At 44.0% G+C, this 16463-nt stretch overlaps 1 protein-coding gene and 1 pseudogene across 13 annotated transcripts; one reads left to right on the top strand and one right to left on the bottom strand.

Annotated features, from left to right (window-relative positions):
• Positions 1-235: 235 nt before the first annotated feature.
• On the bottom strand, positions 236-9390 carry LOC121589780 (transmembrane protein 47). Of its 13 annotated transcripts, none has more exons than XM_041908976.1 (7): positions 8862-9390; positions 4010-4827; positions 3806-3884; positions 3542-3728; positions 3309-3458; positions 3148-3210; positions 236-1846 (listed from the first exon to the last, which is right to left on the bottom strand). In XM_041908976.1, exons 3-7 carry the CDS (start codon positions 3854-3856, stop codon positions 1686-1688), a joined length of 612 nt encoding a protein of 203 aa, XP_041764910.1. In that variant the 5' UTR covers positions 3857-3884; positions 4010-4827; positions 8862-9390; the 3' UTR covers positions 236-1685. The 13 variants fall into 13 exon arrangements, with proteins under 13 accessions (XP_041764910.1, XP_041764855.1, XP_041764926.1 ...); XM_041908921.1 differs by lacking the exon at positions 4010-4827 and having other exon boundaries at positions 8332-8953; positions 9114-9390; XM_041908992.1 differs by having other exon boundaries at positions 9114-9390.
• Positions 9391-12635: 3245 nt separating this feature from the next.
• LOC121593304 lies at positions 12636-13993 on the top strand (annotated as a pseudogene).
• The last annotated feature ends 2470 nt before the right edge of the window (positions 13994-16463 follow it).

The following is a 16463-nucleotide window of genomic DNA, read 5'->3' as shown; positions in this document are numbered from 1 at the left end:
CTCCCTTTATTTTCCACCTAGCACCACCCCGTGGTAGGGCGCAGTCCTGGCTCGAGTATAGGCTGTAGCAAATGTCTGAGCTCCTACTTCGACCCTGGTTTTTCGTTTGAGTGTCATTTTAGAAACAAAAATTGGATTAGAGATTCATTTTATCTATATGGTGTTTGTGGGAGGGAACGGAGGGGCATATAACGACGAAAAAAAGTAATTTGTTGTTTATATAATTATGTATGTATGCATGCATGTATGTATGTATGTATGTATATATTACACGAGAGGCTCGATTATTCGTTTAAAAACGTTTGAGTATTCAATTCTAATTTACATGACAAGAATTCGCTTTGATTTTAATTACCATATTTGTTTTATATTGTATGTGTATGTGTGTGTGTGTGTGTTGATCGATTGTTAAATAGGAGGGGGGTGAGAGAGAGAAGAGGAAGGGAAGGGCGAAGGGAAGGCAACTGTAGCTCTCGTCTGGCCTGGCCTGGGTGTGCCCTAAGCGAATTTGCTGCCTTTTTCTGTCCCGCTCGCTACACAAATCCCGACGGCTTGCGGACCACCTAGAGATGGTTGCCCCTGTTAAGCTAAGCCCTAAGTGTTCTTTGTGTGTATGTGTGTGTGTGTTTTGTGTTGTCTTCCTTATGTTTGTTGTTGTTTCCTTCCGTTCTTCGCTTTACTTTGTCTAGTCTGTTTGCCTAGATGCTACCACAAAGTAGACACGACGAAAAGAAAGACGCTGGAAAAGAAAAACGCTGCCCGATCGTTTTCAAGAGAATGTAAAACAAGAGCGTGATGTGTGTGGCGTGTGTGTGTGTGTGTGTGTGCGAGCGCCGCTGCGTGCCTTTTTCGCGCACGTGCGTCCACTCTCGCCATTTTGTGTGTTTTTGTTTCGATATCGTTTCATTGTCGCGTGCTGCTCGCGTGCTTGGGATGAGGGTAAGAGGAGGGGAGAGGGAGGTTGATGTTCCTGGCTGTAGTACGAAAGGGAATGGTTGCCGTGGTTTTGCTCTGTTTTACCTGTTGTTGTGGTTTTTTTTTTTTGCTTCGGTTTTGTTTTGTTGTCGCTAGCAAATGCTCAAACCCCAATTGGACCGAAAGGATTTTGTATGTACAGCGTTTGTACGCGCCAATGTAGTTCCACCACTTTGCCGCCGTCAATTGAGATTCAATGGTAGATGGGGGTGGGAGGGAGGAGGATGGGGCGAGCATACTTATGGCAATTCGTGGCAATTCAATAAATACTAGACGCTCGTCCCTGCTGCTCCCCACCGCCCACGCATTCCGTTTCAGGTTGCTTTTGCAAAGCGCAACCAACGAACATCCGAATTTCTTCGGCTGTCTAGCGCATTTTAGAGATGCAGTACGAAGTGTTTCGGGGATGGCGGCTTCGCGGTTTGCGCTTTGATCCTTTGCTTCCCCTTTGCCAGCTGGTCCAGTTGTAAATGCTGCTCAGGCTGCTTTTGAGGCACAACGCGCCAAGCTGTGCCCCGGGGACTTTGTCTCCCGCTGTCCGTCGTTTCGGTGCCTCAGTTTTGCTTCGATGAAAGGGAGGAGGGGGGTGTGGAAGTGAAGGAAGGGGGGGGGGGGCGATTTGTGTGATTTGAGCGTGGTCTTCTCTTGAGTTCTCTCTCTTCGCTAGACTAGGTCTAAAGCACAACGTCGGGCAGAGCGTGTGCCCTGGCCTAGTCTCTTAACGATGCGTCGTGTACAATTTTCCTTTCCTTGTAGTAGATCTCCTCCGACTCCTTGTCGCACAGCAGCAGGACGACCGCACCGAACAGGAAGATGGCCGCACCCCAGCCGACACCGTACGCCCAGCCGAACTCCCACACCAGTCGGTTGGCTGTGTGGCGCGCGGTTGGTTGTAGCATGGATATGAAATGAGAGGGGGGGAAACACAATAGATTTAGTTACGTTTCGATACGGTGGAAGATAAATTACTGCACAATAGATATGAATTTAAAGAACTGGCCTCTTGAAACTGTCACGGAAAGATTCTGCAAAAAGCAATCCTCACGCCATGTTTTTAAAATGAAAAGATAAGACATATTTTTAATCTTTTATACCTTTTCGAGTCATATAATGGAATAGTTCAATCGGTTAACGGAATGTTTCAAACTCGTAGTGCAATCCTGCAAGTTAGTTTGCCTCAATTTAGTTAGCAACTTCAAAGTCTATAAAGAAAGGGCCATTGAAACGCTTACGTCATCAGAATCCGGTTCGAAGGACCAAACTGGGTAGGGCCACGTTTGACTGTGCGTGCTGCTGTAAACATCCCAGAACGTTTTATTTTACTTATTTATCATGTTAGTGGTGACTTCGTGGCAGCATTTCATTAGTTTATTATGCATACAGATGGATGCCACTCGAAACTCAATTTGAAAATATGCTTTTTTTTTTAATCAGCGTTGGTATCACTTTGAAGCTTTTTAAACAGTCTGATGACAGCTCCACAGTATGCTTGCAAAATTCTCCTATTCGGTTGCAACACTCCCTTGTATGATTGCAAACCTCCAACAGTATGCTTGCAGGATTCCACTACCGATTTGAAACATTCCCTTAACCGATTGAACTGTCCCCCTGTATTGCTACTAGTCTTCAGAAGTACAGCTAGCAAATTATAAGGCTTATTCTATTCTCTTGGAAGAATCCAAATTTACTTATAACGATTCCTTCTCATGGAGATTCCCGGACTGATATTGCCTCTAAACCTCTAATTTTAATTCAAGAACTGATTCTCATTCCGGAGCTAATTCCTGGAGTCAATTCTGATTACGTTTCCGGAACTAATTGCGATTCCCAGGACGATTCTGTTTGTGGAGCTGATTCTAATTCTAGAGCCGATTCTGATTCCGGAACCGATTCGGAACTCGGAGTCAACTGCGGAATCGGATCTGGATCTGGAATTGCGATTCCCAAGTCGATTCTGATCCCGAACCTGATTCAGATTCCGGAACCGATTTCGGATTCGGATTCGGATTCAACTCCGGAATTGAAATCGATTTCAGCCACGGAATCGGCCCCGGGATTGGAATAGGAATCGGGTAGGTCCTCCACCACTACACTGTATCACCTCAATTGAGCTCTTAAAACTAGCTGCGGAACATTGCAACTTTACAGCTCCGTTCCACGATGTACACCTACCAATATTCAGCTCGGCAGCGAAGCAAATCGGGTACAGAATGACGGCGACCAGCAGCGAGATGACTGAAATCGAGAGCGAGACAAAAGCAAAACAATCAATTTACAATGCGGTTTGAGCCAGCAACAAAAAAAAAGTATTGTGGGAACAGGGCGACTCTTACGGGCAACCATCATGATCAGCACGGCCACACGGTAGAACTTGTACTTGAGGTTGTGATCCTGCGTGCGCAGCCCCAGCCCGGTCAGGAAGGTGGCCAGCGCATCGGTAACGAGCGTGATGATGCAGAGCGCCGCCGTCGCCTTGATGTAGGCTGCAAGTAGATGCAAGCAAAGCAGCAAAGTCAAAGAGGAAGCAAAACTGGCGCCGCTTCGCAACATTCCAAACGCAACGTACCGACATCGCGGCTCGGATAGCAGCCGGCCGGATCCTGCAGGTTGAACGGTAGCGGCAGCTCGTACCCCTCCTCGATGCAGTGCACAAACAGGCCCTGGCGCCAGCTCTCCGCCATCAGCCAGTCGGTGGAGGTGAGGGCCAGTATCATGAGAATGATGACAATTACGCCACAGATGAACGCGATGACCTAAAACGACGATAAATCAAATGCAAATTAAAAAAAAAGGCCTCTCTCTTTCTCCGTTGCTTCGCAACGCTGCTCACCTTCAGTGGTCGCGTGATGGTGACGGTTTCGATTGTTGTCGTTGGTGCCATTTTGTCCGGCGAAGGTCCACGTTTGGTACTGTACGGTTTGCCCCAAAACGGCGTGTTCAAGGAAGACGCAGAAAATTAGTAAAATGTAGCGCAAGCGGATCCTTGCCGCTCAACACAACAAACAGGCCAGGGGGATTTAGTACGCAAACTCACCTGCGCGCAAAAAGAGTAGCGTGTAGGGGTTAAAGAGAAGCTTAAGCTGCGGGCGGGAACCGTACTGCCCGCTGTTGCGGTGTTTGGCTGGCGGCTGCCTTCTTGCACTTCTGCCGAACCGACTCGCTAGGGAAGCGCATGCACACACACACACACACACCCGCTCAATCACTCAGGCGAGGTCAGAGCAGTCCGTCCGGCGGCACGGATCGTGTCAGCAACAGTAGCAGCAGCAGCAGCAGCAGCGGCAGGCCAGCAGTAACGGAGCGGGACGGCAAGAGCGTCAGAGAAGCATTAAAAAGCGCGAACGGTGGTTGTCCCAGCGGCACGCCACGCTCACGGAGCTGCTCGTCGGCGTTGTCGTACGCAGCAGCACGGTGGTCGCCGGTGCATCTAAACCGTTCCACTACGGTGGATGGGCGGCGGCGGCGTCCAGTCGTCGCCTCTGCAGTCGCGAGCGCGGAGCAGAAGGTTAGGGCAGACACAGGCACACACCACAGCGGCGGCACCGTTCCGAGTTGCCGGACTGTGAGCAGTCGGGTGCGTCGCTGCACGAGGAAGCTGTTGGCGTGTGGGTGAGGATGGCGATGAATACGGCGTTGCCGATGCTGCTATTGAACATTGATTAGTTCACCACCGTTTCCCTCCTGCTCTCACTCTCACTGCACCTGGTACGCATCAGCTGGTGCCGGAAAAAAACGTTTTTGCTAGTGTGAGTTTGTATGAGTTTATGAATGTTTGATGGCCAAGCGGGACGAGCCGGAACGACGCGTAATTAGTTCACACACACAAACACACGCAAACACGAACGGCCGGACCTGGATGAAGAGGTGTGATTAGTGATTAGTATTATTAAAGCAAATGCCCGTTTCCTCTCTCTCTCTCTCTCTCTATTGGAGTATTGTTCGTAGTATTTAGTTTGTCCTTATTGCACGGTACACTATTTTCCTTTCAAAATAAAAATTAATAATAATGATTAATCATCTTCCAGCCGCAGCGATCGACAGTGAACCTTGCTGCCAACACCGCTGGCTTGGCGTGAGAAGTTGCTAGCCCATCGTATTTACATTTTAAACATTTACAACGCAGATTGATTAGGTAAATGGCCGAGAGTAGAAATTAAATACATTTTCACAGTCTAAATTGTTTGGTAATTGAATTTCCTTTCTGTCGAATCAGAATTATGTTCTGAAAAAGCCATATTCTGATTGAAATTGAATTAAATATAGCAACAAAAAAGCCACAAATTTACGTCCATTTTCACACATGCTGTGACCCACGCTTTAGCCATCGCTAGAACGATATTATTAGATCTGGACGATATTTTATCAAGTCTTCATTTTATGATGTTCTTATAAGGCTTTCAAAACCGTTACTTCAGAATGAAACGGCCCAACTACGGAACGCTCTAAAGACTTTACGCTAAACGATGTGAAGCGCAAAGAAATTAACAAAGTTGGATTGAGCTGATTTGACACATTATTAGTTAGGAGCGAAATGATTGTAAAAAGGATCTTTTATGTTGAATTGATTTGTTTTAAACATAAACGATGTACCTCGTCGCAAAACTTGACGCAAATCGCGGAGAAACTTCGTAAGACAATAGTAGTGGAGGGAGCCCGGAACTCGGGCCTACCCCATTCCGATTCCGTGTTCGAAATCAATTTCGGAACCGATTCAGATGCTGGAATCGATTCCAATTCTGGAGCCGATTCCGGAACCGATTCCTGAGCCGATTTCGGAGCTAAATTTGGAGTTGACTCCGGAATCAGAATCGGAATTCTTCTATTTGTTGTAATGTCCTACGCGGTCATGCCGGCCTATACAGGCTTTCGAGACTTAATTCATTACCACACAACTGTGTAAATCAATCCCTGCTACCGGAAGACGGTCCTTTCTAGGTTTGAACCCATGACAGGCATGTTATTGAGTCATACGAGATGACGACTGTGGCTGGTATTATTGAATCCGTTCGTAGCGGGAATGTACGCCGCTCACATGAAATTCTAGGGATGGCAACACATTTCTTGAGCGGTGAATAACTATAGCATCCATCTAGTACGTTAGATTCAATAATACCAGCCTGTACCACGTGTCTCTAATCGACCCGGAATCCGGAATCGACACTAGGAATCGCAATTTGCCCCTCTGAATCAGAATTTATTCCAGACGGAATCAGAACTTATTCCAGAATTGGAGTTAACTCCGGAATGATAATCAATTCTTGAGCTGAAATAAGAAGTTTCAGAAGCGAAATCAATCCGGGAATCTCCATGAGAATGAATCGTTTACAAATAAATTTGGATTCTTTGCTGCTATACGTAGCATCATTGGACCCAGACGCCTATTCTTATGGAGATGCCGAAACCAACTCCGATTCCGAAGCCGATTCTGATTTCGGATCTAATTCCGATTCAAATTCCAAAGTCTATTCCGGAGCCCATTCCAGATCCGATTCCGCAGTTGACTCCGGAGCCGATTCTGAAGTCGACTTCGAGTTTGGAATCGGTTCCGGAATCGGAATCGGCTCTAGAATCAGAATCAGTTCCGGAATCAAAATCAACCTGGGAATCGCAATTTGCTCCGGAAACTGAATCAGAATTGACTCCAGAATAAGACTTAGGTCCGGAATGAGAATCAGTTCCTGAATTGAAATAAGAAGTTTCAGAAGCAAAATTCGTACAGGAATCTCCATGAGAATGGATCGTTTGCAAGTAAATTTTGAGTCTTTGCGGCTATCAATACGTAGCATCATTGGATCCGGACGTCTGTTCTTATTAGGATGCCAAAACCGACTCCGATTTCAAAGCCGTTTCTGATTTCGGAATCAATTCCAATTCTGATTCCGAAGCCGATTCTGACTCCGGAGCGAAATCGGTAGCTGATTCCGATTCTGGTGCCGAACTCCGATTCCGATGCTGCCTCCGATTCCGGAGCCGATTCTGGAACCAATTCCGGTGCCGACTCCGATTGCGGAGCCGATTTGGATTCCAACAAAAGCTTCAATTTTCCCAGCACTAGTCGATAGCGTATTCCCGGGAACATCCTGTACAGTTCTGTTCTGAGTTCCCTTCAATCAGGACTTGTGATTAACGCGCTTGTGATATCAAGTGCGAAGGTTGCTTTAAGCGTGGTGACGTTCCGTAAACAACTGATGCCGTTGTCCTGTTAATTGCTGCGGTTGCACTAAATGTTGCTACGCTTGCGATATCAAGTAAAAACCCTGTAATATGCGTTCAATAAGATCAGTCGATCGTAATGCTAGAGTTCTCCAATTAAAAGCCTTCAAACGTGCTTTAAAATACATTTAAAATTTGATCAACAGTGAGCCATCCAAACTCCTATCTTTTAGCTTTCACAGAAAATTCTTGAGCGTGTCTTTAAAACATTTTAAATGTTTTGCTACTTCTCCAAACAAGGATATTGAAACTATGTGGTTTAGCACGCTGATAATAAAGCATTCTTTAGACATGTTGCAGTATCAATATCCCCCATCGAAGCAAATCATCATCAACAACAGCAATTGGCGTAATTTACGCTGTTCCAACGTTTTCACCTGAGTTTGAAGTGGGTGCAGCACAATCCACAATGTGCCTCCCCCGTACATTTGCGTAATTGGGCCAAGGGATTCAACTTAATGCTTGTGTTGACGCTCCTCCCGCCTGCAATGCAGCAACAGCTCGTGCCTGTTTAACTGAGAAAGGGTTTACCGCTTCCCCCAAAAAAAAAAAAAAAATCATTCAACCCAAATAGTGTACACTTTCGCCTGGCCGTGCTGTAGGCAGAGCGCGACCTTTCGAACACACATTTTCATTTCTCGTGTTGCGCGCGGGATGCGTAAGTTTGATGCGCGCGCGCGCGCGCTCACGGATCAAACCATGCCCGAGGCTGGTTTTCTATTTATACCCAATCTTTGAGGCGTTAATTAGTCGGATGGTGGCGATAGACGGCCTCTCGCGGGTCTCTAATCTGCCGATTGCCTTGTTGGTTGTTTTGGCTGTGCCCAACCGCCGATATACGGTTGCCGAAGGAGGGGTTTTTATAGGTTTTCTAGGGTTGATTTGAACGTGACGCAGAGGTTTGATTTTAATCCAGCGCTTGTTACGATGCATGTGGGTAATGTTGTTAACGGTCGTGTGGTTGTGAAAACAAAAAAAAACAATAACAAACAACACACACACACATGGCTTTCTTTGTCCAACAACATTGCCCTTTTTGGAATGAATCCGAACACAATCACACACACACACACACACGAGCAAGGGAGCACAACACATCATGCAGCGCTGGAGGCGGGCGGGATTGGCACGTTCGCGGTTTACCTTTCCTTGAAATAGTCCAACGTTACCGACTCCGTGTCGAACTCGCTGTAGTCCGGCAGGGAATCGCCATCGATTGATTGCACACTGGTCAGCCCGAACTCTTTCTGATAGTAATTATCATTCCGGGCGGTGTAGTTTTGCGACATCTTGGTAGCTGGTAGCGCTTCTGGTTGGCCCCTTCACTTTCGGTCACGCAAAGCCAAACTTTCACGCACACATACACACACAAACACACGGATTATTTGATTGTTGACGACGATGACGACGACGGCGGCGAGACACACGAGACTGCGACCGCTTTCCCTTTTCTCCGCGGGGAAAGAAAACTCCACACACGGCCCCGCTGTACAGGGCGCGCAAGAATGACTAGGACTGTGTGCGTGTATGAGTGTGTGAGTGTGACCTTTTTTTAACTTCTTCTGCTGTCTTGCTGCGTTCAGACACTCGGGGTGGAGCGACGCTTCTATAAATAAATGTTCTTCTATTTTGTCCTTTAATGGAGTTGGGTTATAAATACTAAATATGTGTACCTCGCCAACCACACACACACACACGCAACTCTCGTTCTTCGACACCTTCGGCACCAACACTGTGCGCCCCGAAAACGCCACCAACAAAAAACCTAAATGGGCCAGAAGGGTGGAAAAGAACCAGCTAGATAGATGGGAGGAGCGAATAAAAAACAACAACAACTACAAAGCAACAAACACCCCACCCTCGCCCGTGAGCGATACGATACGTTCGAATACAGGGGAGGACACACGCAAAAAAAAAAAACGCACCGCGACCACAAAACACCAACCAGCACGATTCTTCACTACGCTTCTTCACTCTGCGGACTGGTACCGTGCGCGGAAAACTGGACCGTTCCGGGTTTACCCTCGATTGCACCAGACGGGCACCAGAATGCACTTTCTTTACCGTACCTGGGGAGTTAGTTTTTCTTCTTTTTTTACTGTTTCTTCTTCGCCAGAGCGATCTTTCCAACAAGGAGACTTTTGTGACTTTATAAATAAGACCAAGCAGAATTCGGACAATACACTTTCCCCGTTAAACGATGGCAAGAGATTTTGACGTTCGAATGTTGCTGCGTCTCGCTCATTTTCTCTACCGATCCTTCACTTGTCTGCAATGCTCGTTTTGAAGTCAGAGTGACCAGAAATATGGATTTATTTGTAGTTCTACCGATTTCTGATCCCAAGCGCCACATATTAAAGTTTAACGACTGCAAAATCAAATATCCATATAAAAAATTAAAGCTCCATAGCTTCGCTTCACTGGTTTGCTCAATAGATGGCGTATTGTAATTCATCATCATATTGCTGTCCTTTTCTTGCAATGTGTTTCGATAAGCTTCATCTAATTATAACCTATAAAGCCTTTCAACTTTACGAGCAAAAATCAATATGAATGGTCTTACGGTCAGATACATGGGTATCAACATCATCGAACATTATTCAAATCTCACTTGCTTCTGCCCAAGCGCCACAGATTAAGCTTAAACGACTGGAAGATTGAATATCCATAGAAAAAAAATGAAAGCTCCACAGCTTCATTGGTTTGATCTATAGATGGCGTATTAAAACTGATTATTATATTGCTATCCTTTTCTTGCAATGTGTTTCGGCAAGTTTCATCTTATCATGACCTATATAGCCTTCTAACTTTCCGAGCAAAAATCTATATGAATGGTCGTGTGGTCAAATACGTGGGTATCAACACCAACGACCATTACTCAAATCTCACTTGTTTCAGTGCTGGTGGTTTCCATTGGAATTTAGTATTTAAACAATTGTATCGCCGCCCAAGCGCCACAGATTAAGCTTAAACGACTGGAAAATTGAATATCCATAGAAAAAAAATGAAAGCTCCACAGCTTCATTGGTTTGATCAATAGATGGCGTATTACAACTCATCATTATATTGCTATCCTTTTCTTGCAATGTGTTTCGACAAGTTGCATTTTATTATGACCTATATAGCCTTCTAACTTTCTGAGCAAAAATCTATATAAATGGTCGTGTGGTTAGATACGTGGGTATCAACACCAATGACCATTGCTCAAATCTCACTTGCTTCAGTGCTGGTGGTTTCCGTTGGAGTTTAGTATTTAAACAATCGTATCGCCGTTCTAGTTCTAGCGATGCATAACTTCAATGCGAAACCATACAACAGTACAGAGGAAATGAGAAAGCTCTCCTCCAAGCGATGAAGCTCAACTGGTTGGGGTATCCCACCAACAGATAGCGCCACCAGCTTTTTTGCTATTTTTAGAATGCATGAGTCGTTTGGCGTCTGCTAAACGAAGTCTTTCTATATTCCGTTTAGGTAGAGAACTTGAGTCGTTTAGAAGCCGTTTAGTGGTCGTTTAGTGGATTTGTGGCACTTGGGCGTTCTAGTTCTAGCGATGCATAACTACAATGTGATACCATACAACAGTACAGAGGAAATGAGAAAGCTCTCCTCCAAGCGATGAAGCTCAACTGGTTGGGGTATCCCACCAACAGAGAGCGCCACCAGCTTTTTCGCTATTTTTAGAATGCATGAGTCGTTTGCCGTCTGCTAAACGAAGTCTTTTTATATTCCGTTTAGGTAGAGAACTTGAGTCGTTTAGAAGCCGTTTAGTGGTCGTTTAGTGGATTTGTGGCACTTGGGTGAACAAATGGTTCACATTGGAGCGTAGTATTTAAACAATCGTAATGCCGGTCTGGTGGTACAGTCGTCAACTCGTATGACTTAACAACATGCCCGTCATGGGTTAAAGCCCCGAAAAGACCGTGCCCCCATATGAAGGACTGACTATCCTACTATGGTAACAATAAGTCACTGAAAGCCATGCTCACTTCACTGGTGGGTACAGGCAGGCCTTGACCGACAGCGATTGTTGTGCCAAATAAGAAGAAGAAGAGCGCCGTTCTAATTCTAGCTATGCATAACTCCAATGCGAAACCATATAACAGTACAGTGGGAAGGAGAAAGCTCTCAAAGCGAGGAAAGCGCTCCGCTGGTTGGATATTCCACCAGCACATGGCGCCACCAGCTTATATTGTTATTTTTATAATACCTCAGTCGTTCACCGTCTGCTAAACGAAGTCTTTCTATATGCCGTTTAAGTAGAGAGCTTGATTCGTTTAGTACTCGTTTATTTATTTATTTATTTATTTATTAGTTATTTATTTATTTATTTATTCGTTTTGTAGTCTTTTAGTGGCTTTGAGGCGGTGTTGATACCCATTTATCAGACCACACGACCATTTTTATATTTTTTTGTTTGGAAAGTCAGAAGAAAAAATAGGCCATGATTAGATTGAAGAATTATTAGAAAACATTGTAATAAAAGGACAGCAATATAATGATGAGTTGTAATACACCATGTATTGAGCGAACCAGTAGAGCTATGAAGCTTTCAATTTTTATCAATGGATATTTGATTTTCCAGTCCATTTCAAAACACTTCGCCAGAATGCGAAAAACCTTCGCTTTTGAATCGCTGGCGAGCTCGTGAAAACCGGTTTTTGCTTAACGGGCAGCATTTAGATGCACCACTTCGGTACAGGAGTTGAGCGATTTTATGACAACGAAAGGAATTTGGCAAAGATTAGCCCAAACTGTAACTAACTAACATTTTTCGACATTACAGGGTTTACCAAGTCACTTTGCGATGTGAGCTGCACAATTCATCCTACTTGAAACGTATTTCTATTCTGATCTGCTACTTCATTTCGCCCGGAATAATTTTCTATTCCGACGCATTCTTTTTCATCACCTTATATGCAGTTTTTTCACAGGGGATATTAGCCGAAACCGTCCGCGATGTGTATATTTTTTCTACATTTAATTTAAGCGTTTTTAAATGCTCTTTGTGTGAACAATCATATTGTTTTACAAAGAATAATAGTTTATCTTTGTTCTGTTGCATCATTCGAGCCGAAACATGGATTATTCATTAAGTTATTAGAAATTAAACCTGAAAAGCTTTGATGAAACATGTGGGCGCTAGGTTTTAAAAATCCCGTAACGCTATATAGTTCAATAAAATGATGTGATGGTGGATGGAAAATGTTGAGCCAGTATTATATTAGTGTTTGCAGTGTGGATGATCGGCTATTTTAAAACTAAATTAAATATATTATTTATTGAAAGTGAAATATCTCTGGCAATTTTGTTATGTTTTCATTTTTTCGGATGGGATCTGGCCGTCTGATTGGTTTATACTGCCACATTGGCGATCTTCGTACAACATTTTGTATGAAATATGCTCTGTTAGATACTCGATCCTTAATCATAAACGGACCACATGACAGGAACCAGCGGGAAATTCCAAAACAAACAACATAACATCGGTGTTGAAAACAGTTTCATACAAATTAGCTATCTGCAGTAATATTACACGTTTTATAAAGGTAACAAAATGATGAAAGGACGCTGGGAACAACTTCCTAAACTGAAGTAACATTCAGCGAATGGCTATGCATAATCATTTAGTCTATCATCAACGGTTTATTTTGCTGTATCATCAAGAAAGTGATGGTTCAGATCGTTTTCCTTTTCAGTCCAGCTCGGAGGAAAACAAAATCCGACAAATAAAAGTAAAGTTTGCTGGTACCATTTACCCATCAAAATGCCGTACACAAGGAAAAAAATTAACAGTGGAGACACACATCTGCGCCGTCGGTGGCGGCTATGGAATCGGCGCAAGGATTTGAACAAAATCGAAGAACGACCCGGAAAAGCTGCTGAAAGGAGGTCGATCTCGACAAGCCGAGTTTCGGACAGTTTTACTGCATCCACTGTGCTGCCTACTACATCAACGATCATGAACTGCAGGCTCATTTCCGCACGAAAGTGCACAAGCGTCGCATGAACGCACTCGAGGTGGAACCGTACTCAATTTGGGATTCGTTGCGTGCCGCTTGCCAGGACAGCTTCGTGTCACACAGCTCAGCTTGGTAGAGGTGGACGAGCAGGAACCGTCTACAAGAAGGTGCTGGAAGAGCTGTAAAAATAAATGGGTGTTGTAAAGGGGGAAAAATAATTTTAAAAAATTAAGAAAAATTAAGCAATACGCCCTTTTCGGACCGTTCCTCCTAAATAAAATAAAGAAAGTGATGGTTTTAGCTTGATTTAACAAGGTTTGCTGGTCAATGGGACAAATGCATAATGTAAGTATTAAGAAATGAAGTGCTATACTAAATTGTCATGCATATGATAAATATGTCGAAATTAAAACGTATATTACTAATTAATCCTCTAGGTGCGCCCGACAGTGAATGTTGTTCTAGCACATACGATCCTCGGTCTAATCAATATTAATCAAAGATCTTAGACAGGTCTTGCTTCGCCTGATCCAGTCATCGAGCTTGCTGTGCTCTCCTGCTCCTCGTGCCGAATAGTGATGGGTAACCGGAATCGCACCCACGGCTCGGAATCGCTTCCGAGCATTGCTACTCCGGCTCCGATTTCGAAAAATTCAAACCGTCGATTCCGCCCGGAGCCGTCCGGAGCCGTCGGAGCCGTTGAAGCCGTTGGAGCCGTTGGAGCTGTCCGGAATCGTTGAGGCCGTTGGAGCCGTCCGGAGCCGTCGGAGCCAACGGAGCCAGTTCGAGCCGTAGGAGTCGTTGTAATAGTCGGAAGTCTTCTGAAGCGATTTAATTTCCCGATATCAGCGATGATTTCATTTTAAAAAACAGCTTACGCGTAAAAAAGAGTCTTCTTCATTTATTGCTCTGATGTTTTTTTGTATTTTTTTAAACAATAAAGTCAAAAACAATTGTTTGCTCCGTATATATATATAGGGAAAAACTATGAATCAAACTATTATTGATCTTTATTTTCATAAAAGATGGACAGATGATTGATAGTTATATTCTTTGTCCTGTCCATGTGCCATCATGTTATTCGGTAAAAAACAAGTGCGGCCTAAACCATACACGTTAGTCGAAGTAAACAACCGTGCAAAACTGCCATAATTACACTCGTCTGCCTCGTTGTCTCGTATTTTATCAAACCCACCTCCCGTCATAGTTCTATTGCTCCTTAACCTCCTAATTTGATTCATTTTTTTTCCTATATATATACGGAGCGAACAATTATTTTTGGCTTTATTTTTGAAACAAAAAAACACACAAAAAAAAACTTCATATCAATAAATGAAGAAGACTCTTTTTTACTCGTAAGCTGTTTTTTAAATAAAATCATCACTAATATCGGGAAATTAATGCGCTTCAGAATGCTTCCGACTATCACAACTACTCCGACGGCTCCAACTGGCTCCAACTGGCTCCAACTGGCTCCGTTGGTTTCGACGGCCCCAACGGCTCCAACCGGCTCCGTCGGCTCCAACTGCTACGACGGCTCCAACTGGCTCCAGCTGCCGACTAACGGCTCCGGACGGCTCCGACGGCTCCGACGGCTCCGACGGCTCCAACGGCTCCAACGGCTCCGACGGCTCCAACGGCTCCGACGGCTCCGACGGCTCCGGACGGCTCCGAGGTCGGAGTTTTTCACCTACCTTCCGGAACCGCTTCCAATTTTGGCGGAGTCATTCGGAAGCGATTCCGGATTTTTGTTGAATTTACCCATCACTAGTGCCGAACTGGCGATCGCTGTCGAACACCTTGGTGGGGCATGAGTCCGGTACTCATAATATACCCCAGACATCGTATCCTGCTAGCCACCTCAGTCCATGCTTGAACACACCGAAAAGTTTGATCAGAGAAGGTATCGCTCGAACACGCACAGAGTGGTTGCATTCCTCGTAAATAGGTTCATAATACCTTATCTATTTATTATTTTTCGATCTCTTCATAGTTTAAAAATATCAAAGAAAACAAACATACAAAAACTAAATTTCAAAAATTATGTTTATTCTCACTTTAAATTGCTGGTTCGATCACAATCGATCACAATAATTCAATCACTGCAGTTAAAGTAATATTAATCTTCGGGGTTTTTCACGATTCGTTACCGTAATTCAAATCACACTTCAAAAAGGAACATAGTCTTTAACTAATGTAAGGTTCTGTGTGAAAGCTAATAGAATATTAAAAAGTTAAACTTCTAGAATGCACTGCACGTTGTAATAAAGGTAAAAGTTCAACTTAAATGTAAATATTTTTAAATTAATTCATGATTACAAATATAAAACAGAAATGAAAAGAGCCAAGCTCTTTTTTGACAAAAAAAAAAACCTCTATCTTAAATTCTAAACTATAACAAAGAGTTCAAATAAACCTTAAATAAATCTCAATCGGTGATTTCTTCGCCTAAAACGCACTTCTCTATGTAACGGTACATATTACAGAAGTAGCCGTCACAATCTTGTGACGTGATTAACGATGCACCTTGTTGTATCGCAGTCATCAGTTCACCTTCGTTTTGTGGGTTCGCTCTCTTAACGATGGTCTTCCACTTGCTAAAAAGGTTTTCAATGGGATTGAGGAAGGGTGAGTAGGGAGGAAGATATTTGACTTCGCACCCTTCCTCGATAATTGCTTCTCGAACAGCAGTGCATTTATGAAATGCCACGTTGTCCATGATCAGTAAGGGAGGATGTCCGATGTTATCCCCGTTAAGGTTTTCTTTTAATTGTCTTATGAAATCGACAAACACTTCCTGATTTATCGCTCTGTTCCGACTAATGTAGTGTAAGATTCCAGTGCGATTCATCGCACATACAATCGAAATGTTCCTTGATCGTAGTTGAGGAACAACTTTGGTTGCTGCTGTTCCAACCTCCGATCTGCCCATCATCGTTCTCATACTAACATTAAATCCAACTTCGTCAATAAAAATTATTGAGGCTTGTGGAAGGCGCTGGGTACATCGATTATACGATAAAGCGTACTCTTTCCGTTCTGCAACGGTATTGCTATTATTACGCCGTGCGGGAAGAAGCTTTACTCTTTTAAAAGAGTAATTAAATCCTTTGATCGCACGTGCGATCGTTGATGTGCTTACTTCAATGCCATGGCGTTCTAACACTTTACTCTTCAGCTTTTTAAGCGAGATCGAGCAATCTTCGTCAATCCAGGACTGTATGTGGATTACGGCAGCATTTGTAAGTTTTTTCTGTTTGACACCACCTCGTCTTTGGGCTTCAATTTCACCTGTTTTCCAGTATTTTTTTAAAA

The sequence above is a fragment of the Anopheles merus genome, chromosome X, assembly GCF_017562075.2.
Source record: "Anopheles merus strain MAF chromosome X, AmerM5.1, whole genome shotgun sequence".
In the NCBI taxonomy this organism is placed as follows: domain Eukaryota; kingdom Metazoa; phylum Arthropoda; class Insecta; order Diptera; family Culicidae; genus Anopheles; species Anopheles merus.
Note: the sequence above shows the minus strand (reverse complement) of the source record. Positions and strands in the feature narration are given on the sequence as shown.

What these genes read in the sequence shown, in the direction of transcription:
- LOC121589780 (XM_041908913.1), bottom strand. Translation starts at nt 8,477, where the DNA reads ATGTCGCAAAACTACACCGCCCGGAATGATAATTACTATCAGAAAGAG. An exon ending in TTGGACTATTTCAAGGAAAG is followed by an intron (nt 3,885 to 8,331) that starts GTAAACCGCGAA and finishes CAAACCGTACAG; the next exon opens with TACCAAACGTGGACCTTCGC. An exon ending in CGCTGCCGAGCTGAATATTG is followed by an intron (nt 1,847 to 3,147) that starts GTAGGTGTACAT and finishes CGCGCCACACAG; the next exon opens with CCAACCGACTGGTGTGGGAG.